Source organism: Lagenorhynchus albirostris, chromosome 13 (genome assembly GCF_949774975.1).
Source record: "Lagenorhynchus albirostris chromosome 13, mLagAlb1.1, whole genome shotgun sequence".
Classification (NCBI taxonomy): Eukaryota; Metazoa; Chordata; class Mammalia; order Artiodactyla; family Delphinidae; genus Lagenorhynchus; species Lagenorhynchus albirostris.
In genome coordinates, this window is record NC_083107.1 from 15,186,815 (window position 1) to 15,210,991 (window position 24,177).

The 24,177-nt window shown below is 39.5% G+C and overlaps 1 protein-coding gene across 1 annotated transcript in view; it reads right to left on the minus strand.

Moving 5' to 3' along the window:
* DNAH6 (dynein axonemal heavy chain 6) overlaps positions 1 to 24,177 on the minus strand; it is a 288,178-nt gene that overhangs the window by 155,463 nt on the left and 108,538 nt on the right. Inside the window, exons 18-28 of the mRNA XM_060170018.1 lie at positions 21,920 to 22,132; positions 20,920 to 21,012; positions 18,987 to 19,106; positions 16,845 to 17,025; positions 14,288 to 14,384; positions 11,653 to 11,872; positions 9,588 to 9,752; positions 9,390 to 9,503; positions 7,900 to 8,025; positions 7,659 to 7,814; positions 7,212 to 7,373 (exon numbers count right to left, since the gene is read on the minus strand). Coding sequence (XP_060026001.1) covers positions 7,212 to 7,373; positions 7,659 to 7,814; positions 7,900 to 8,025; positions 9,390 to 9,503; positions 9,588 to 9,752; positions 11,653 to 11,872; positions 14,288 to 14,384; positions 16,845 to 17,025; positions 18,987 to 19,106; positions 20,920 to 21,012; positions 21,920 to 22,132 — 1,647 coding nt within the window. The remainder of the gene's footprint in view (positions 1 to 7,211; positions 7,374 to 7,658; positions 7,815 to 7,899; positions 8,026 to 9,389; positions 9,504 to 9,587; positions 9,753 to 11,652; positions 11,873 to 14,287; positions 14,385 to 16,844; positions 17,026 to 18,986; positions 19,107 to 20,919; positions 21,013 to 21,919; positions 22,133 to 24,177) is intronic.

Below are 24,177 nucleotides of genomic sequence, written 5' to 3' on the forward strand. Positions count from 1 at the left end.
CCAGGTACTACACATGGCAGACAACAAACAGGGACCACTGAGCAGAAGCACAGCTGCACAGGGTAATGTAATGGTTGTTAATTTCTTCTACAGCAGAATCTTAATGGTGGAGGAGAATGAATATGTACTTGTGGCTATCTACACAGGAAAGTTCCTTTAGAGACTTGAATTTTGGGTTAAGCATTTTTACAAATATTGCATTGTACCATCTCTATCTCTTTAAAAATAGAGCTAATGTTTTTTTGTTTGTTTGTTTCAAGATGGTCAACTGAGCATATACTGCTACCATCCCTTCCTCCTAAATGCCCATGAATGACAGAAAGGTAGAACTCTCTCCATTTCTGTACCTACACTTATACCTGTACCTGCTTGATAAAAGTATAATGGGAAGGGAAACCAGCAGCAGGAAGAAAGTTTTGAAAAAAAAATCTTAGAAGATGGAAAATACATAGATACAGATTACTCAACTGAGAAGGGCAGAATGCAGGCCCAAGACAGAGGGAAGGAAGAACTGCCCTTCAGGGGGGTCTCCAAGAAACTCCGAACCCAACAGCAATACATGCAAGAAAAGCAGACACAGGTCCCAGGGTGATCCTTGGGAATTAGCCAAAGATGAGTACTTGGGAAGATCAGGTTTGTTGGTCCTTCCCTTCTCTGTCCTTCCCTCTCCTTATTCCAAGTAGAGTAAACAGGGCTCTTAAGGCTGGCAGTGCTGACACTCTCCCTCCAGCCCAAAACCCAAGGACTGCCTTGTAGAGAAAGGGGGAGGTCTGTCTTTGGGAGATATAAGGAGATATTGGAAGAAGACATTAGGCTTGGGAGATAAGGAAAGCAGAGATAAAAAAAGACAGATGATTTCAGACCTCCACTTTACTCAACTGAGAGTCAAAAGGATAGACAGCTCCATCCAAGAGTGAAACCCACTTAACTTCACTACTAGAAGAAAAGTCCTTATTATTTTGGCATTTATAAAATGTTTCTGGCTTCCTGGCTGCCCATGCCCACACACTGTATGGGGAAGCCTGCTAACCAAACATACTACACTCCCACAGAGATCAGGGGAGCTTTTTCTTTTAAGGCAGGGGCCTTTTGAGGAAACAATTTGTTCTCACTAATCAACTCAGTGCTCACTTAAGAACTAAGTAGTAGAAGTCAACACATATTTGAGAAACATCACCAACAAGGAAGAGAGAAGAAGAATAAACTAAATGAGCAACCCTGAAGAAAATGGAGGTAATTTGGAGAACAAAAGAAAAGATTTAAAAATTCAAATGGAACCCTCAGAGAGATTTTAGAGGAAATTGCATTCCTATCATAAAACAAGATGCTCTAAGAAAGAATTAGTGAGAGATAAGAAATAATACCTGGAAATTAATCATATTATAGTCAAGATTACAAAAATGAAATAGATGGACTAAACAACAGAATGGATAAGACTAAAGACGAAGCTGGTCTTATGGATGACAAAGCTGAGGAACTCCTTCATGTTGTAGAGCAATGGTTTCATTCCCTGGGTGGTGGGGGGTACAGGAAGACTTCTCAAGGGATATTAATGGGACAGAAGTTTTAAAAGAAGAAAATTCCAGGTCAAATGGGACTATATCAAACTGAAAAGCTTCTGTACATCAAAGGAAGCCATCAAAAAAATGAAAAGGCAACCTAAGGAATAGAAGAACATATTTGCAAATCATATATCTGATAAGGGGTTAATATCTAAAATATATAAAGACATCATACAACTCAATAGAAAAACAAACAAACAAACCAATTTCAAAATGGGCAAAGACACTTTTCTGAAGAAGACACATAAATAAATTGTCAACAGGTATCCCGAAAGATACCCAACGTCACTAATCATCAGAGAAATACAAATCAAGACCACAGTGAGACGTCACCTTACACCTGTTAGAATGTCCATTATCAAGAAGACAAGAAATGACAGGTGCGGTGAGGATGTGAAGAAAAGGGAACCCCTGTGCACTGTTGGTGGGAATGTAAATTGGTGCAGCCACTATGGAAAACATTATGAAGGTTCTTCAGAAAATTAAAAACACAAGTGCCATATTATTCAGCAATTCTACTTCTGGGTATTTATCCAAAGAAAATGAAAATCACTAACTCAAAAATATATCTGCACCCCCATGTTCATTGAAGCATTATTTACCATAACCAAGACATGGAAACAACCTAAGTTTCCAACAATGGATGAATGGATAAAGAAAATTGGCTGTGACATATACATCACATTTGTGACAATATGTAATGGATGGACCTCGAGGGCATTATGCTAGGTGAAATAAGTCAGACAAATACTGTATGATATCACTACTATGTGGAATCTAAAAAAAACATGAACTCAAAGACATAGAAAATTGGTGGTGATGGATGTTAACTAAACTTACTGTAATCATTTTGGAATATATACATATAACAAATCATTATGTTGTACATGTAAAACTAATATAATATGTCAATTACACCTCAATTTAAAAAATACCAGATCTTTATCTTCAATATGGGCTCTTTGCTAAAATTTATCTCCCTATAGCATGCCTGCAGTCAATGCCCATAGCTTTAATTCAAAAAGAGTCATGTACCAAAATGTTCATTGCAGCTCTATTTACAATAGCCAGGACATGGAAGCAACCTAAATGTCCATCAACAGATGAATGGATAAAGAAGATGTGGCACATATATACAATGGAATATTACTCAGTCATAAAAGGAAATGAAATTGAGTTATTTGTGGTGAGGTGGATGGACCTAGAGTCTGTCATACAGAGAGAAGTAAGTCAGAAGGAGAAAAACAAATACCGTATGCTAACACATATATATGGAATCTAAGAAAAAAAAAAGGTCATGAAGAACCTAGGGGTAAGACAGGAATAAAGACACAGACCTACTAGAGCATGGACTTGAGGATATGGGGAGGGGGAGGGGTAGGCTGTGACGAGGTGAGAGAGTGGCGTGGACATATATACACTACCAAGAGTAAAGTGGATAGCTAGTGGGAAGCAGCCGCGTAGCACAGGGAGATCAGCTAGGTGGTTTGTGACCACCTAGAGGGGTGGGATAGGGAGGGTGGGAGGGAGGGAGACGCAGGAGGGAAGAGATATGGGAACATGTGTATATGTATAACTGATTCACGTTGTTATAAAGCAGAAACTAACACACCATTGTAAAGCAATTATACTCCAATAAAGATGTTTAAAAAAAAAGATCACTGGAACTCATCCATGGCAAAAAAAAATTGGGTTTATTGCTTATTGCAAAAGGGAGACCACAGACCATGGGAAACCATGAGATGTCTCAGTAAAAGAACATTAAAAGGACTTCTTATAGGAAAGTTTGAGGAAGGTTCAATGAAGCAGGGTATTGCTCTATGTATTAGTTTTGAAGGGCGATTGTAACAAATGACTGTAAACTGGGTGGCTTAAAACAACAGAAATTATTTCTTGCATAGTTCTGGAGTCTATAAGTCTAAAATCAAGGTGTTGGCCAAGCCATACTCACTTTGAAAGTCCTAGGGGAGTATTCTTCCTCGTCTCTTCATAGCTTTTCATGTTTGCAGCCAATGATGAGTGTTCCTTGGCTCACCTTCTGTGTATATTCACATGGCCTTCTCCTCTCTGTGTGTCTATAACCGAATTTTCCTCTTCTTACAAATCCACTAATTATTGGATTAGGGCTCATCCAGGTCCAGTAAGACCTCAGCTTAGCTTGGTTATATCTGCAGAGACCCTACTTCCAAATCAGGTCAGATTTACAGGTTGTCAGTCATTAAGACTTGAACATGTCTTTTTAGGGGACACCACGTCACTCTAAATTTTTGTTGGCAGAAAGCTGAGGTGATTCTCTGATGGGTATCATAATAACATCTATCTAGGAGTCTATAGGGCAGTGTGGCTCAAGGTGTCAGTAAAGATGTAGCAGTTACTCCAGTTAGTGGAGAGAGGAGGATATTCGGTCATTTTTGTGGTTTGGACAGAGTGCTTGTTTGTGTCTGTTCTCAGATTTGATAATGGTGTGGTTTTTGTCTCACGGCATCATGGGCACAAAGTGACCAAGTCTGATGTTGGTGGTCTGTGAAGCTGTTTGAGTTCAACTGGAGAAGCACAGAGTCTGTTTGAACCAGGCCAGCTCTTAGCTGATAGCGGTCAGGGGCTAATTTCTCCCCCGCACCTCTTTTTGAAAGACACTAATTGTGTAGCAATTGATTGACCATTAAAAAAGAATTTTTGGAGGTATTTCTGCCATTTTAATTTTGATGCTTTATACTTTAAAAGAACTTTTTGTATCAGAGTATTTCAAACATACACAAGAGGTAAAAGAAGGTGCTCAGTTTAACAATCATCAAACATTTTGCTCTTTTTAAAATACTTCCAACACTTTATGCTGTTGTTGGAGTATTTTAAAACAAGCCCCAGACATCATTAGTATTTCATCACAGATTCTGTAATGTGTAAGAACCTAAAAACAGAACAAAACAAAAAAACCCAAACCAATACCATTAACACATTCAAACAAAAATCAAGTAATTGGTTTTACCAAAACCCAAGCAATTCCTTGATGTCATCTAACAACAGTTCATGTTCAATTTTCCACAACGGTCCTAAAATGATCCTTTTACAGTAGGATAAGGATGCAAACAAGGTCCAAACACTGCTTAATGTGTCTTTTTTTTATCATCTTTATTGGAGTATAATTGCTTTACAATGTTGTGTTAGTTTCTGCTGTGTAACAAAGTGAATCAGCCATACATATACATATATCCACATATCTCCTCCCTCTTGCGTCTCCCTCACACCCTCCCTAGCCCACCCTTCTAGGTGGTCGCAAAGCACTGAGCTGTTCTCCCTGTGCTATGCCGCTGCTTCCCACTAGCTATCTATTTTACGGTTAATATGTCTTTTAATCTCTTTAAATTTATAACAGTTCTCTGCATCCTCCCCCTTTTATGCAATTTATTTTTTAAAGGTCTATAGGTTATTTTCCCTTTGGAATTTCTTGCATTCCATATTTGGCTGATTGAATTCTTGTGGTTAACATGTTTCTCTACCTTATATACTTCTTGAAAACTGTATTTAAATCTAGACATTTAATTAAATTCATTAGTTAGAGGTTTAAAAATTTCTGAACAGGAATAATTCAGATTGTGTACCAAAGAAGAAGATACATGTTTCCTGGTTGTCTCAAATTCAGTGATTTTTTTATTTTAAGAGGTTTTTTTTTTTTTTTTTTTTTTTTTTTTTTTTTTTATGTGGTACGCGGGCCTCTCACTGTTGTGGCCTCTCCCGTTGCAGAGCACAGGCTCCTGACGCGCAGGCTCAGCGGCCATGGCTCACGGGCCCAGCCGCTCCGCGGCATGTGGGATCTTCCCGGACCGGGGCACGAACCCGTTTCCCCTGCATCAGCAGGCGGACTGTCAACCACTGCGCCACCAGGGAAGCCCCTTCAGTGATGTTTTGATTGACCAATGGATAATTAGCCTGATCCATCCATTACAAACCTTCCAATTAATCTTTTAATGTGGTTTTAGCAAAGTTGATCATTACCAGATCTACTAATTTTTTAGAGTTTGCAAAATAGTAATTTCTAATGTTATCCCTCTGCATGTATTAGCTGTGATTCTTCTATAAAGAATTATCCTCATCAACGTTTTTTATTGAGGTACTGTTGATTTACAATATTACATTACTTTTAGGTATACAGAATAGTGATTCAATATTTTTATAGATTATACTATTTATAGTTGTTTGGGAAAATAGCTATTTTTCTTAAAAAGTGTGTTTATGCTAACATGTAATGAATTTATTATGGTTATTTTAAAACAAATAAATATTTTTATTTTACTTTATTTAAAAGAAAGGCTATTTATTTAAATTTTATTTATTTATTTATTTTTGACTGCGTTGGGTCTTCGCTGCTGTGTGCAGGGTTTCTCTAGTTGTGGCAGGCAGGGGCTCCTCTTTGTTGCAGTGCATGGGCTTCTCATTGTGGTGGCTTCTCTTGTTGCAGAGCACAGGGTCCAGGCGCACGGGCTTCAGCAGTTGTGGAGTGCGGGCTCAGCAGTAGTGGCTTGCGGGCTCTAGAGTGCAGGCTCAGTAGTTGTGGCGCACAGGCTTAGCTGCTCCACGGCATGTGGGATCTTCCTAGACCAGGGCTCGAACCTGTGTCCCCTGCACTGGCAGGCGGATTCTTAACCACTGCGCCACCAGGGAAGTCCCCCCCCCCAAATATTTTAAATGCAATTTTAATTTCTAACATGGTGTATATCAATAGATGTAATCCATACATATAAACAAAAACTTTCTGGAAGTCTCAATAATTTTTTTTTTAAGATTTTTTTTTGATGTGGGCCATTTTTTAAAGTCTTTATTGAATTTGTTACAATATTGCTTCTGTTTTATGTTTTGGCCATGAGGCATGTGGGATCTTAGCTCCCTGACCAAGGATCAAACCTGCACCCCCTGCATTGGAAGGTGAAGTCTTAAGCACTGGACTGCCAGGGAAGTCCCAGGTCTCAAAAATTTTTTTTTTTTTTTTGCGGTACGCGGGCCTCTCACTGTTGTGGCCTCTCCCGTTGTGGAGCACAGGCTCTGGACGCACAGGCTCAGTGGCCATAGCTCATGGGCCTAGCTGCCCTGCGGCACGTGGGATCTTCCCGGACCGGGGCACGAACCCGTGTCCCCTGCATCGGCAGGCAGACTCTCAACCACTGTGCCACCAGGGAAGCCCTCAATAATTTTTAAGAGTGAAAAATTCTGAGAACTACTCAATGAAAAATCTTACCGTGAATTCTCACCTCCTACCTGTTTCATTTTCAATATGTAACTCTGAATACGTAACACCACACGTTTCAATACGTAACTCGTCTCTTCCTGTAAGCTTATTCCTTGTTCCTAGATTTCCCTGCTATTCTGTCTTGTATCTCATCTCCCCTCTTTCTACCTACTGACATGAACAGGTCTTTAATCTCACCACCATTTGACCAATCCTCCCCTGGCCTTGATTCCTACCTGGCCCACTCAGATTGCCTTGTGTTGACTCTCCTCTCTTGCTCTATTTATTCTACTTTAATCATTCCTTGCCCCACTAGTTTTCCCTAGCTTGCCATCACCCCTTTCTCTCCTTCTTTTGTTATGTCATGTTGCAAATAGAGAAAGCCACATAAAACACTTAATGTTAGTGTTCAGATGCCAGGACCGTACCTTGTAGTCCAAGCCATCAGAGCAGTTAAAGACCACACACTGGATGGCGAGAGCTTTTGCAAGGTCTTTGGTAGTCTCAGTTTTCCCCGTGCCAGCAGGACCAGCTGGTGCACCTCCCAGGTCGAGCTGCAAAGCCCCCATGAGGCAAAGGTAGCAGCGATCCTGAAGAAATTGATAAATTGTCATTATTGAAGGGAACTGACTCTGGCCACAAATTCATAAGTCCTTTCCTTTCTATAGCAGGAGGGTCATTATTTTTTTATGAAAGGTTCTATAGCAATTGAAATATACTAAAAAATCCAGGCACATGATCAAAAAGCAGAAATCTCTGCTTTACAAAGATGTATTCATGGCAAGTCCTTTCAAGGGTTAATGGTAGGAGGGAACTTTTCAGAACTATTTTGGTGGGGAAAAAGCAGTAATGAACCTAAATGATCAGTAACTTACCGTGAGAGGAGTAATAACTAATCTTGGGCATGCACCCAAATACTCATAGCCATAAGTATACTGAGAGAGCGCCATCCTTGCCACACAATTGTCCAGGTCTATATCCCAATAATAGCGCAGTTGTCTCTGCCAGTCAAAGGACTCAACTACCTCTACCTACATAAGTGATGACAATGATACACATATTAGATGCATTAATTTCAGAAAGAAATATATGATTTTATTTAAGTGAAAGAGTTACCTTGGCTTGAACAAGTTCAGTGACTATGTCTCTTGCATGTACATCAATAGTAATTAAGGCAGTTATGATGTTTCTGTGTAATTTAGGAAGAGTGCCTCGGACTATTGCAGCCAGGGCATTTAATCTCTAAAAATTAAAAAAAAAAGTGATATATAATTTTCAAAAATCAGCTTACATGTATATCTTTTTACTATTAAATTTGGAATAGGCATTTTTTGAAACTATCTATAAAATTAGATACCTATAAAATTAGATAGTTTTGACAAATGTCTATTCCAAATTTAGTAAGAATCTGTAATTCTGTGACCCAGGACAACAGTTTAACTTATTTAATTCCTATAAGGCTTCTGTGAAGTACAATACCATCTTTACCCCAGTTTCACGTTAGAGGAAACTGAGGGTCACAGAGGGTAAGGAAATTGACATAGTTATAAAGTAGCAAAAAATTACACTTGAGTAGACATTTGCCTCAAGGAAAGCCCATGCTCTTAACCACCACGTGATGATGTCTCTAGAGAACATGGTTCTCCCTAAAAATCAAATGTGACTAAGGTAGTACTCTTCATTTTCAGGGATAGTTTTTTTTTTTTGGTGGGGGAGGGGGGAATAGTCAGAAATCCTGAGCATTTAAACCAAGCCAACGATTGATTAAACGAAAGCATTTTTTGATAGACTGAGTTCCTGATTTTCACATAAATGGTTAAATCTTTTTCAGAGAAGGGCAGTGCCTCTGAAAGCCTTGAACTGCTGTGCTGATTTTTCACTCAGGCTGGCCCTGATCAGGGGCCACCTCTACAAAGAGGTCAATGGGACTTTCCTTAGCGAGTCTTTTCTCTGGGGCTTTTTGAGTTGAAATTCTATCGAGGACCTTCATGAGAGAGGTTTTTTCCTATTTCAAGAAAGTTGTTTCCTCCTTTTTTGTTTTAAGGGTGAATCTTTAAAAATGCAACATTGCTTGGAAGTAGAATTGAATTTGGAGTTAAAGATGTGGCCTGGCTGTAAAGTTGCATTTCCCAACAATAGCTCAAAAATTTGTGTAGAATGGTATTTAATTCATTCAGTTATTTATTGCTTTACTGATAGTTGCCTGAGGCTTCTATAAAACAGTAGAAAAGCACATGTTGGGCCTAAGAATAGAAATGGCACAAATCCTGTGGTTTTCTGGGATTGAATCCACTTCTAGGAGAGATATCAGGACCCAGGATAACATTTCTTCTTAAAGGTGGCAAACCATTATAATCCTGACATTTTCCTCTTGAGTTACGCTTTCCTTCTCTTTTTAATATTCATATACATACTACACAAACATCAGGGTAGTGTCGCTGAGAAAACTTGAACAGAAATAGTTTTAGTGAGAAGCCCAAAGTTTTGGATGTCATGTCAGGGGCTTACAATTTCTGAAGTAGTGAATTTGCATTAACCACGCCAATAAAAGCCACTGGGACCATCTGGCACAGGCTATGCTCGATGTCACCCTGCCGTAATCTCACCTCAAAGTTTACTTTTTCAAAAGCTTCCAGGGCCTCTAAATGATCACCGTCTTCTCGTTCCAAACACTCCGTCAAATCGCGGCACCACATGATTTGAGAAATGGTCAGGATCACCTGCATGGAAACACCTTTCTTCAGTGTGTGATGCATCTCCCCCAAACAGGATCCAGAGGCGGAGATTTAAGGAGTGTAAGTTACCTGAGAAGGGTGGCCGGCGATCACCCATACTGTCCTCGGTTTCCCCAGATAGTCAGCGATGGCAGCTTTGCACAGGCGACGCAGAGACGTGAACATGGCTTCTTCCACTTTGCCCAGCCACTCCTCCACGTTACCTCGGGCCTTGAGGCCTTTCCCCAGGCTCACCTGGAAGATAATCAGGCTGTGATAACATGTAGGCTGTACACTCTGTGTACTTCGTAACGGAACCCTGAGCTAGGTAAACACGGAAGCCTGAACGTGAACACTGGTACTTCTACTGATACCCACTCTACACCTCTCTTTACACCGCCCCCCTCCCCCGCCCCCACTTGGTGCTTTATTTCACTGCTTCCCTTTGGAGCCAACTCCCGGAAAGAGGAGTTTATGTGCACTAAATGAATTCCTCCACTTTTTTCCCTTACTTCCTGCCATCTGATTTTTGGCTCCAACCACTCCTCTAAATCTGTTCAGGTCATTAAGGTGACCAGTGCTCTCCCAATCAACCAGTCCAATCGACGCTTTAAAGCCCTTTTCATATTTATTTCTTGGACTACCAATGACCTGACTGCCCTGGTTGTCTGGGCTTCTGCATCTGTTCTTCTACACTCCCTTTAAATGTCATGTTTTCCCTGGATCCTAGCCTAGGCCTTCCCCTTTCTTTTTCACCAGTGATGAACAAATTCTTTTGCAAGAGGATCAATTTAGGACAAGTAAAAACATTTTCTTTATTGAGGTATAGTTGATTTACAATATTATATTAGTTTCACATGTACAACATAATGATTCAGTATTTTTATAGATTATACTCCATTTAAAGTTGTTACAAAATAATGGCTGTATTTCCCTGTGCTGTACAATATATCCTTGCTGCTTATTTATTTTATACATAGTAGTTTGTAACTCTTAATCCTCTACCCCTATCTTGCCCCTCGCCCCTCCCCTCTCCCCACTGGTAACCACTAGTTTGTTCTTTATACCTGTGAATCTGTTTCTGGTTTGTTATATTCACTAGTTTGTATTACTTTTTAGATTCCATATATAAGTGAAAACATGCAGTATTTGTCTTTCTCTGTCTGATTTATTTCACTTAGCATAAAACACTCCAGGTCCACCTATGTTGTGGCAAATGGCAAAATTTTATTCTTTTTTACGGCAGAGTAATATTCCATTGTCCTCTTTATCCATCCATATCTATACCATGTCCTCTTTATCCATCCATCTGTTGGTGGACACTTAGGTTGCTCCCATGTCTTGGCTAATGTGAATAATGCTGCTATGAGCATTGGGTGCATGTGTAGGACAAGAAAAATGTCTATGGGCTCCTTCCAATCCCATAGATACACTACTGTGCTCTACCTGGACTGAAAGCCTTGGCATTTCCCTGCACAATTTCTCTGTATGGAATGCTGTCCCTCCCATGTCTCCTCTCCACCTTCCTTGGCTGCCTGTGTGTATGTATGTGTGATTCTCCTCTGTCTGGTCACCTGATTCCCCACAGTCTACTAATGCATTCACTTGCTTGGTGTTTACAGGCACTGTGCCGGGCCCTGGAGAGGCTGCTGCCAAACAATGACAACTAATACTTCATAGCACCTGCTCAGTACTGTTCTAAGTAATTTACATACACACTTGAAAATCCCCAGCAACTCATTAATCAGGCAGTATTACTAATCCTTGTTTTACAGATGAGGTTCAAGATTGGGAGTGGAATCCATGTGTCCGGGCAGTAGAACTAGCTCTTAACCACCCGGCTCTTGTTCCCCTTATGGAGAGTTAAGAACTGGCTCCAGTACTTTCTACCCTGTTCCCAAGAACAGAGCACAGCCTCTGTTACTGCATTTTCTGTGGGGCTTTTCAATTGTTCGACTATGTCTCTGCTAGACTTTGAGTTCTTCTAGGGCAAGAATTTTATCGTTGATTATCTTTGAAATTGCTGAGCCAGCAGAAGACCAGATCACAGCAGCACTTGATGAATGCTTAGCATGATGATGAATAAACCTCTACCCTCCACCCTAGAAGAGTAACAAAGCTGACGCATAAAGAATCATAAACAAAAAGCCCTTACCCTTTCTCCCTCTGGTGACAGCATCGCTAAAATATCATTAGTGTAAATCTTTTCTGGCTCCGCCTCCATGCCAGGAATTCTTCCCTCCGTTGGAGGCACGAGAGCGAATTCGAGCTTTGAAATGGAGTCGAAGCATTTCCTCAAGTGTGGCTGCACAGCTTGGGGATTTCGTGTCTGGGCCAAAATCTCCAGAAGCTCATCATTTGACAAGAAGTAAAATCTAGATGAAAGAATATACTTAAAATGTAACTTGAAACTGAAGCAAAGCCTTGTATGGACATGAAAGATAAATCCCTTAGGCACATATCGTCCCCATCCACTGACTTACTGGACCTCTATCCCATGGGTCCTGGGTCTGGGAGGCCACGTGTCTCTAAATATGATTTTTATAAAGATTAGGGTGGATGCATCTCAAACATCTGGAATGAGTGCCTGGTACATAAAAGGCAGATATTTTTCATAAAAATTGTAAAGATGCCAGCACTTGCTAAGATATTGATTTGGTTGTATGTCTGTTACTTGGCTTTGAGCTCCTAGAGTGAAGATATATTACTTGTTTTCCCTAGAATCTGGCCTTGTACCTCACATATACCTGGTATTCAGTACATAATTTGTTGAATAGATGAATGGGTGGCTGCAGGAACCTTATTTGGTTCTGTGACTACACACATGGGGGCCATGCTGGTGTGATCCTGCCTGGGATTTTCTTAAGATACTGCCCAACAGGGCCATTTGGAGACATGAAGATACCCTAGGAAAAAAAAAAAACTGGAGAAGGGGCACACCTGGATGCCCAGGGATGAGAGAGAAGGATGAGGGTCTGGCTGGAGAAGACACTTCACTCCTGTGGAGGAAGCTGCCTATGAGAGATCCCTCGGGATTGGAGGGATCCCATTAGCACGTGGAAGGCCCCACGTGAGAGAGGGGCCCATTTGGGTACCAGCCAAGTCAGGCTTCTCCTGCCGTCTTGCCTCTCCTCCCTTTCCTGCCCCCAAACTGGAGACCTCAGGAACCTAATAGGAAGTGGGGAGGGTTGATGCCACACATCCTCATCATCACTTAAGCCTTCAGCCTTGCAACAGGCTTAGGCCAGAGAAGGGGGATGTTTTCACTTTGAAAGAAGTTCAGAGTTTTGATTATTATAGATCATTTAATGGGTTAAGGTAATGAGAACTTTTTGTATTATTATCAGAGAACGACCAGAAAAATTCATGAGGCCTGCTCAAGATTTTGGCCAGGGACAGGAAGAAACTAGCCCCTAGTAGGGAACACAGAGGCTGTCATTAGAAACAAAGATGTTTTGGGTTGCACCCTATTAGTCTTGCTTCTTTAAAATACCACATAGGGTAATAATTTGTACCCCTGCCTCTTTTCGACTAATGAAACAGATAACTGTCAAGACTGGATTATGAGCCCTGTGGGAGAAGGAACAGTGTTATATTCACCTTGTGTCCCCAGAACCTAACTTGGTCCATGGCTCATAGTAAGCCTTCATTAAGGCTTGGAGCATGAAATCAGTGGTGTGCAGAGCCTCCTGACATAATAAACACTGTAGACCTAGTTGATGTAATTCTAAACAAAAGGAAAAATAAAAGCTGATGCTTTTTGGTGTTCAATATTATCACAGGTAAATTTGTGTCCAGATTTCTTTAAAGATTATAACAGTGTACAGATTTTCTCTGGTCTTGGGAGACTCAAGTTAGGAACCACTGATTTAAGAGTGAAATAAAAGGCACATTCCAAACCTCAAACTCTTCTGTCTTTTCCCATGTTGCCTGAATCTGTTAAACTCAATCAAATCTTCCAGCTCTTGGATATCTTGTGCACACACATAGCCTGTCCTGGTACCCAGCAACAACCCCTCTTACCCAAGTAACCCACATAAGCACCTAATCCTGGCTGACTCAGTGCTTGTCCTAGGAGAGACCTTAACAGCCATCTCCTTTACATCTAACAGGAAAAATCCATGAAAGATGGGCCATTTTTTGATAATGTCTGTGTTACGGTACAATGTGCCCCAAAGACTGAAGTCTGGAGCACTTGCTACCATCAGGTAGTCATAGTGTAGTCATATATAATTATATTGAAATGGTGTGTTTACATGAATGTCCACCTGTTAACCACGAGCTCCATTAGAGTGGGGATCTGGCCTTTTCTTCTTTGTATTTTTATCACTGAGCAAAACATTTGGTATGTTTCTAGAACGAATGGATGAGTAAAAAATTTCATTTGGAATTTGTGAAATGACCTCTTAGATGACTTCTACAGTAACCCTCTTAGGCCACCAATTAACCTAAAGAAACCAGCTCAGGCAACAAAGGTCTCTAACTTTTTACATACCCATCTGTGGACACACACACACATGCAGGTACACACATACACTCCCAGCAGTGAAACAATGCTGTGATCAAGAATCTTTCCAGTACCTTGGGTACTTATCCACTTAAACCAAATATTGTATATTTATCCTTGACACTTACACGCTCCAATCAAGATATTAGCTGGATTGCTATTATGAAATATCTTTCTTGTTTCCCTCTTTGGTTCCCTGATGTTTTGATTTTATATATATCCTAACAAATTAATGGATACTCTTAACTACTAAAAAATATTGTTGGTAGCTTTATAAACTTACCTTGGAAAGATAACTCTTTTTGATTCTAAATATGCCTCTAGACACTTCTGAATTTGGTCAAGTAATGCATTATTATTTTGAAAAGTTTCCAGAAGTCCTGTTCATTGAAAAAAAAGGTACTGGTAAAGTTGTGTTAAAATAAATAGAGAATATAATTTTAAGTGGAAGTAAAATATGATATTAACATTTTTAAAGTTTTGGTTTTATTTGATGAAAGAATGGTTTAATAAGTTAAAATTGGGGGGGTTGGCTAAGAATGTTAACTATAACTTTTAATAATAACATTAATTTTGATATTTGCCACAGATGAACAGGTAATTAACTTGAAACCTTTTTATCTGTCATCCCCCAGTTTTGGGGGCCAGGGGCACGCAAACCAAAGCCAAACAGTTGCCATTCTCTAAACACTACATATTCTCTGTCACCTTCTTACTCATGTCTTCTGTTTTTTCTGCCATATTTAGATGCAAAAAAATTGTGGCAATAGCATCCTATGTCTTTATCACTAAACTGTAGCACCTTTAGGAGCAAGATTCATGTCTCACTTGATGTTTTGGTGCGTATCACAGTGCCTGGCTTCCCCACCTGTCTGAGAATCAAATCCGGTCTTTTCCACGGTCTCCGAGTCTCTACGTGATCAGTGACCTAATCCAATCCCCAACCCGCCACCCAAGCACACTCACCTCTCTGGCCTCACTCCTAAGCCCTCTCCTGTGCGTTGCACTCCACCCCACTCTGGCTCCCTTGGTGACGGTCATGTACGCTAAGCATGCTCTTACCGCAGGGTCTTTGTTCTTCTCTCTGCCTTTAACAATCCTCCCTTAGATCCACGAACATGTTTCATTTCCTCATTCCTGCAGATCTCTACTCAAAAGCCACTTTATCAAAAAAATCCTTTCATCACACACACACACACACACACACACACTGCAGCCCCCAACTACTCTCTAGCGCCTTTACCCTGCTTAATTTTTCTTCACTGCTTTATCATCACCTGAAATGATATATACAGGTCCACACTCTTTTATCTGAAATCCCTAGGACCAAATATATTTTGGATTTTTAAAAAAATTTCAAAAGTTACATTATATAACAAAAGTCCAGTTGGCACTGAGGCAGCACTCTGTAATAAAACACATTAATATTTTTGCAGCAAAAGGTTTGGATATGCACATTAAGTGGATGTGCTAGGCAAGATAAAGGTCTCTCAGATATACCCATGTCCTAATCCCGAGAACCTGAGAATATGTTAGTTTTTATGGAAAAAGGCACCTGGCAGATGTGGTTAAGCTACAGATCATAGGATGGGGAGATTATCTTGGATCATGCAGTGGGCCCAGTGTAATCCCAGGGGTCTTTTTTTTTTTTGTCCGTGCTGCGCAGCTTGTGGGATCTTAGTTCCCCAGTAAGGGATCGAACCCGTGCCCCCTGCAGTGGAAGAGAGGAGTCCTAATCAGGGGACTGCCAGGGAATTCCCCACAGGGGTCTTTATAAGTGGCAGAGAAGGAGATGTGATGGCAGAAGCAGAGGCTGGAGTGATGCAGTTGTGACTGGAAGGGGACCAGGAACCAAGGATTGTGGGCAGCCTCTTGAAGCCCCAAAGTTTTAAGGTTTTCGATTTTATCATCCCACAGAGTTTTTCCTGCCTGTTTATGTTTTATGTAAGAGTCTTTGGGCAAAGAGTATAGTCCAGCAGGCTGCCTCTGCTTGACAAGGAAGCTCTCTGTCCGTATCACCAGGATAGGCAGTGTGCTGCCATTTGCAGAACAACAACCAATCCTGCTAAGGCTGTGATACAAACCGTAAAGTTCAATCACCACGTATGTGTAATCACCTGGAAGGACTTTGATTCCACATCCCTAGAAACAGAACTTACTAAAACTCATTTCAACTGTATAGCACAGGGAACTCTACTCAATACTCTGTAATGACCTGTATGGGAAAAGAATCTAAAAAAGAGTGAATATATGTATATGTATAACTGATTCACTTTGCTGTACAGCAGAAACTAACACAACATTGCAAATCAACTATATTCCAATAAAAATTAATTTAAAAAATAAATAAAACACATTTCAACCCTGAGATTAGAATTACCATTAGTGGCAATATTCGTAAGTGGTCTTAATGAATTACTTAAAATACGGTGTGGAAATTTTTATGGTTATAGGTCTGTGAGAACTTTAACAGAATAGGTCAACTGAATGTAAATGTATTTTTTGTAGCCTAAATTGTGAGATGGAAGCATCACTGATACTCTGTGGCAGGATCCCCTAATTCTAAAAACAGCAAAAAAAAGTACATCCTTGTGTGCCAAAACTATGAACTGAGCTGAAAGATGATGATGATGATGACGATAATAATAATAAAAATAGTAATAAAATAACAACAACAGTGTTCAATTCACATTGTTTAGCATGAGTGTCAAATGTACTACAAATGTTCCTGGTCATCAACGCTGACTGGAATCAAGGGTTGAATGTACCACATTTTATTAGAATCTTACAGGTGATGGACATTTTAGATAACTGTAATTCCTTTGTGGTTTCTTTTTTACCTGGTTGAGTAGCTGCTCGGAGAGCATTAGGCAGCCGGTTCACCTTCCTCATGATTTCTTTCCATGACTTATCCACTTGAAGGAACATCTTGGCCTCTGCAGGTAACTGCCTCTGAATATCTGGAGCGCTAAAAATACTCTCTAGGTAGAGCCAGTTTCTCTGGCAGTTCAGCCACTCTTCCTAGGAGAAAAATAGGGACATTACCAGATTTTTAACCTCAGGTTGAAAAAATACAGTTACGTTAAAAATAATTACATGGGGATTCACTGTATCTTTTTCCTTTTGGCAGCTTCTCACAGGTCCTTTGAAATGAAACCTCATTAAAAGGTCCAAGTCTCACCTCAGCCTAATTTCAATCCATTTTTTGTACTGAGTAGAGTTATAACGAATCTACTACTGTGTGGTAACCAGAATGGACCCAGAGAAAGAGGATTAAAATGCCCAGAGGAGACACTCTAGGTGGAGGCACGATGCTTACTTAAAGGAATCTGAAGGGTTGGGAAGTGGTAAGTTTAGTGATTCACTTACTATTTCCAAATATAAAAGGTTAGCAAAAAAGGTGTTTTCTTTTTTGCCTCAATTATGTCTATCATTCTTCCCTCTCCCTCTTTTTAAGAAGAAATATGATTCATTTTCTTCGATCAAAAAAGTAAAACCTGCTTGTGACAGAACATGTGGCAAAGACAGAACACTGGGAGGAAGAAGAAAACCACACATCACTTTCCTCCTAGAGACAATCACTGTTAATCAGAGAAAGCAGAAGTGCAGGGTCAGATCTAAAGTCTATAGACCTCACCGTTCCTCTGCGCCTCCTGCCATCACTTGTGCGGGCCTGAGATCCGTGAAAGGGTTTCTCGTGTCTCACTCTAGATTTGGGGGCTATGCTTAAGCCCTAATGTCCCAACCACTCCTTGGTTTATTTCAGGTCTCACACTTTCTATACACTTAATTCTCTGGAGGATCCCTACTATTCAGCACTGCTTCTTTTAAGGACCTTCTATGGAAACATGCCCTTTACTTTGATCTAAATTTAGTCTCTCCTTTCATGGGGCTCAGTCATCAGTACAGAAGGCTGGACAGGCGTCAGATTAAAAAGAGTCCATTGAAGAGGATGGATTCACCATAGAGATCTCTATGAAATGAGGATGGAACAAATTGCCTTTTCTTACTTAGTGCCTTTATTATTTCACAGATACCTTTTCATATTAGAACATATAAAAGCCACAACATAATTAAATCAAGGGGAAAAAATGAAGTCTAAGAAAGAGATTGGATGGGAACAAAGTGAGACCAGAGTAAGTGGGTTCTTTATTATGGGATAATCTGAGGTTGAATAAAATAAAGAGAAGGTGTGTATGACAGGAAGGGTGCCAAGGAGACTTCAAGCAGCAGTATTTGTTTAGTAAATATGAGGTTGCTGTGGCTAGACTCTTAAGGTGGCCCCCAAGACCTGGGCTTCCTGACCTTGTGTGATCCTCTCCCCTTGAGTGTGGGTGCCACCGTGACTTGCTTCTAGCTATGGAGAATATACAAAGATAATAGGATGTACACAGTTATGTGTACAGTACACAAGGCTGTAACCTCTGTCTTGCCAGGAGACTTTCTCTTCCCTGCTCGACTGATGGAGTAAGCGATTTTGTTGAGGAAGTCCACATGCAAAAAAACTGTGGGCAACATGGAGGAGCTGAGGATGGCCTCTGGTTGACAGCCTGTGAGAAAATGAAGCCCCCGGTCCCGGAATTGCAAGAAAATGATTTCTGCCAACATCCTTCCTCAGTTGAACCTCTGATGAGAGCCCAGTCCTGGCCCACATCTTGACTGAACCCTCGTGAGACCCTGAGTATAAGACCCAGTTAAGTTATGAACTCCTGACCCACAGAAACTGTGGGATTATAAATGTAGATTGTTTTATACCACTAAGTTTGTGGTATTTTCTTTCACAGCAATAATAACTAATACAAGGGTAATGGTATAGTCTTGCAAAGAAGAGTTCAATATATTTGCATTTTCCTTACATTTTGAGTATAATAAAATGTCAATAATTAAACCTTATATCTAAACTGTACAATATTTAAGTGACTGAACAAATGATTTCTAAATCCAATTCTCTGAGTCCATGAATTGAAATGATCCTTACTCACCAGTGTTTGATTAAACAAAGCAAGTTGTTTCTGCCAGTCATCCACTCGAGTTTTCAGTGGGCCAGCGTAACGTGATGAGGCAATGGTTGCAATGTTGATGGTGCTGTCATCAAGAAGGACCTTTAAGGAAAGGCGAAGAAAATACATGCGACACCATGTGTTTTTGCTCTCAAAGATAATTACAGATATTTAATTCCAACAGCCCATTTATTTTTATTTTAACATTTTTAGTTTTATATTGGAATATAGTTGATTTACAATGTTGTGTTAGTTTCAGGTGTACAGCAAAGTGATTCAGTTACACACATACATGTATCCATTCTTTTTCAGATTCTGTTCCTGTATAGGTTATTGCAGAATTTTGAGTAGAGTTCCCTGTACTATATATACAGTAGGTTCTTGTTGATTATCTATTTTATATATAGTAGTGTGTATATGTTAATCCCAAACCATTTAAAAGCCAATTTTTTGAATAAACAGCTTAATTTCACTTACTGTTTCCCACCCATCCACTTCCCCTCCTTCTCTCCTTCACTAGGGCTTATAATGCACTATGATGTTCTCTTAAATGTCACCAAGGAACTTCTGATTGTCAAATCCTGGCTGTTTCTGTAATTATTAATCGCACACATTTCTGTTTAGCTCAGCACTCTTCTCCAGTCTCCCCCCTACAAGGTATATGGTACCTTCTTTATATCATTTGGTCATCCAGGTCTTTATTTCTCAAAGTGCTCAAAACTTGAAAAAGTAAGTGCCTTCCCTACCCAATGAAACATCACTTTCCCTCAATTATCTTGAGGAAGAGGAAAAGTGAACTCATTCATGTCAAGCTCTGGATGATTATAGACAGTTTTCCCTCTACCTCCCCCCTCCCCTACTCCTTCCTCTTACACCACAGCACCCCTCACAGAACATGTACATTTAAAAAACTGTGTCTGTTAATCTAAAGAATTTTAATTGCTCTATTTAAATTATAAACTTCTTGAGAGCAGAAGCCCCATCACCTGGCATCACCTGGCCTCATACTGACTGATTTCCATCTTGGGTCTGCTCTCCCCTCTACCGCACAGAGTGACGTCTGGTCTTGCTCTTCCAGACTACACCTGGCAAAGCCATTTCATCTCTAATTCTGGGCTGGGTACACCATAACAGGCCAGGGCTTTGCTTTTCTAAAAAAAAATTTATTGAAGTATAGTTGATTTATAATATTGTATTAATTTCTGCTGTAGAGCAAAGTGATTCAGTTATACATATGTGTACAATTTTTCATATTCTTTTCCATTATGGTTTATTACAGGATATTGAACATAGGTCTCTGTGTGGACTTTGCTTTTTAAATTGAGTCATAATTCCCAGATTCTTTTGCTAAACAAATGTGCCCTTTGGATTTTAAGTCACTAAGAATATTCCAAACACATGGGTTAGATTTATCTTCTTTTGTTGTTAATAGAGCATGACCATCTACTCCTAATCTCAAAAAATTCAAGTGAATTTAGCTTCTTAGTGTGATATAAACCTGAAATGCTCATTCACACTTCTTTGCCTCATTTAAATGGTTTGAAATGCCTTCCATTCCCATCTATGCCTATCAGACCCCCAGATTTTTAAGGTCCAGCATGTCTTCGCTGGTCTAGGAAGGATTCTCTGATCACTTCAGCCACAACTGATCTCTTTGCTCTTCTAAATTCCTCAACAGTTATCAACTACAAGATTATAACTCATATATATATAAAACATATCTATTGCTTTGCTAAATATTTCATGTACAAGTATTCATGTCAATTATTCATATTCATGTATTGCCTTCCCAATTAGATTTTTCCTTGTTTAACAACTCTCATATTTCAGTCCTTCATAATAACCTCCCATAGAATATTTAGGACTAGGTCTCACAAGAACCTTCAACATAAGTTTCAATAACCCAGTTACCCACCTGTATGTCATCTGTGCCACCCAGGATAAACACATCTTTGGAGTCACGGTGAGGGAGGACGACAAATTCAGTTGTTTTCCAAGAATCCTCCACCTTAGAAATAGTTCAAGTCTTAGGATAGCTCAATTCATTTGTGTGTAGGTACTTGATAAATGCATATGGAATGAAACAAGTGAAAACTCCATAATTATCCTAATCTCCTTCTGCCTTTAAAATTCTTAAAATCTTCTAGGTTAGATGACAATGATTTGCTTAATTTTATTGAACAGCATTAAAACATATGAATAATTTGTGATACTTTCATGTGTATTCCCTCCCACTTCATGCTTTAATTAAAAGAAAAAAATTCTTTTTACATAGATGCTTGGAAGATGTGTGTTTTTGGAGTAAGGAGGTTAAATATCCTAAGTAGAGAAATCTTCTCAATGTGATTTTTTTTTTTTTTTTTTTTTTGCGGTACGCGGGCCTCTCACTGTTGTGGCCTCTCCCGTTGCGGAGCACAGGCTCCGGAGGCGCAGGCTCAGCGGCCATGGCTCATGGGCCCAGCCGCTCCACGGCATGTGGGATCTTCCCGGACCGGGGCACGAACCCGTGTCCCCTGCATCGGCAGGCGAACTCTCAACCACTGCGCCACCAGGGAAGCCCTCGATGTGATTTTGAAGCATTTCGTATAGTGAATCTTCTCTAGTGTGTAAGTTTGAAAGGTAATGTATTTTGGCATAAGAGATCTTCCTTGGTATGTGGTTCTTTATATAAAGCATGCAAATTTGTTGCCATCAAGTTCCTGTTGGATTATAAGCTAAGTAGAAAGAAGATATTTATAGAGGTGATAACAATAATAATGATATAAATGTAAGGAAACAGCACAAGGATAACTGATAATGAGAGGGTGAAAGCTGCAATGTTGAAAAACCCATTCAGATAAAACAAAAGTTGATCTCACTGAATATGAAAACCTTTACATTCCCTGATCTTCAGAATATACATTTTTCAGGTTTACCTTTTTAAGAAGTGTTTCTAAGGCAGCTTCTCCAGAAGCCTGTCCAGAAATGTCCTGGATTTCTTGGCCAAAGTCAAAAACATGCAACTCAGAGAGCTTCTCCAAGGTTAATGGAATGTCAAGGTCTACTAGGGTGGCATCAACTGTTTGTTCAATAGCTGCCCAATGTCTAGGCTTCAGAGTTGGGTTCCTCAGGTCAATGATAACTGGAAGCTGGAAAACAAACACTCTCAGAGACACCATCCTTTTTATCTGAAAAACAGCCCAAGGCTTCTGGTTTCAATTTGGGCACATAAAGAGCTGGAAAGAACACCACTGACACTCTTACAACAAAGAAAAGTCTGCACAAACTGCAAGTTAATGACTTGTATTGAACCCATCAGAAAAGTGAGGCTTCAGGGAAACCAACGAAGTCAAAATTTGAAGAGACACTGGTACCCACAGTTTTCTCCACAGCAAGAAACAGGACCCGAGAATTTGCTTACCTAGGAGAGATGCCTTGGGTTGCCGTTTAAACTAGTTAGAAGATGTTGCTGAATTTTAAAAATAAGTTGCTAAGACTGAATGTAGGGTAGCATGAGAGTGTGAAGTCCCTGGGGGCTACAAATATTACTAAATATTACAAATATTACTAAAGCTGGAGGAGGGACAGGAACAACTGTGAAGCTCAGAATTTTGTGAAAAAGGAGCACAGTGCTTTGTTAGGATAGAAACTTAATCAGAACACAAGGGAATATTCCTCCCCACTTCTTCCACCAGGCTAACAAGTACTGAGTAAAAATAACAGTGGAATAGAGAGTGGAAAGCTGCAAGATACAGATTTTCTCTGGGCATAAAACGAAAGAATGACCCAAGGTCAGGGAAAACAGAAATTGAAAAAATGACCGTTGGCAAACAAGTCCAAACTAAACACAAGGTATCACTAGAACAATTTGAATACTGTGGTATACTGAGGGCAACCACAGCAACACCAAACTTCAAATCTAGCCGAATTTCTAACCAGATTTAATATAACATGCCACACAGAAGGCCAAGTAGAAGGAAAGGCATGATCATTTCCAGGCATAAAAATTATTTACTTCAGTATCTACTGTTCTGCATAAGATGTCTGGATTTCAACAACAATTTAAGAAGTATGTGAAAGGGCAAGGCAAACATACATCCCAAAAGATACAAAATTAATCAGAATCACACTCAAATCTGACACATATGTTGGAATTAACAGATAGAACTTAAGCTAATTGTGATTAATATGTTAATGGATCTAATGGAAAAGGTAGACAACATGCAAGATCAGAAGGGAAATGTCAATAAAATGATGGAAACTATAATTAAAAATCAAATGGAAATGTTAGAAATGATGAAGACTGTAAGAGATACAAAGAATGTCTTTGATGAGATGAACACAGACAAGGAATCCATGAATTTGAAGGTAAGTGAGTAGGAATTACCCAAACTCATACACAAAGAGAAAAAACAGTGAAATACTTCCCTGCCCCCATCCAAACCTAGAACAGAATATCCTTGAGCTTTGTACAATATCAGATGGTCTGACATACATGTAATAGAAATCCCAGAAGGATAAGAGAGATAGAAAACACAGCAGAAGAGATATCAAAGAAATAATGGCTCAATTTTTTTCAAAGTTAAAGGCAGACACAAAACCAGAGATCCAAGAAACTCTGAGAATATCAAGCAGGATAAATATAAATGGTAAACAACAATAATAACATACACCCAGGCATATCACACTTCATACTGCCAAAAACCAAGAAAAAGAGAAAAATTTGAAGGCAGCCAGACAAAAAATACATATTATCTACAGAAGAACAAGGATAAGAACTACAGCAGACTTTATGTCAGAAATCATGCAAGTAAAAAGATAACAAAAGGATATTTTTACATTGTTGAAAGAAAAAACAAAATCTGCCGACTCATAATTATATACCAGTGAAAATATCATTCAAAATAAAGGATAAAGACTTTCTCAAAACAAAAATTTGGGGAGTTCATTGCTAGTATACCTACTCAGTAAGAAATATTAAAGGAAGTTCTTCAGGCAGAATGAATATGCTATGAGTCAGAAACTTTGATCCATACAAAGAAATGAAGAACATTGGAAATGGAACAGATGTAAAATAAATTTCATATTCTATTTTTATTCTCCTAAAAGGTAACTATAAAAAACAAAAATAGTAGCAACATGTAGTGTTTATACTACATATAAAAGTAAAATATATGACAACATTAATACAAAG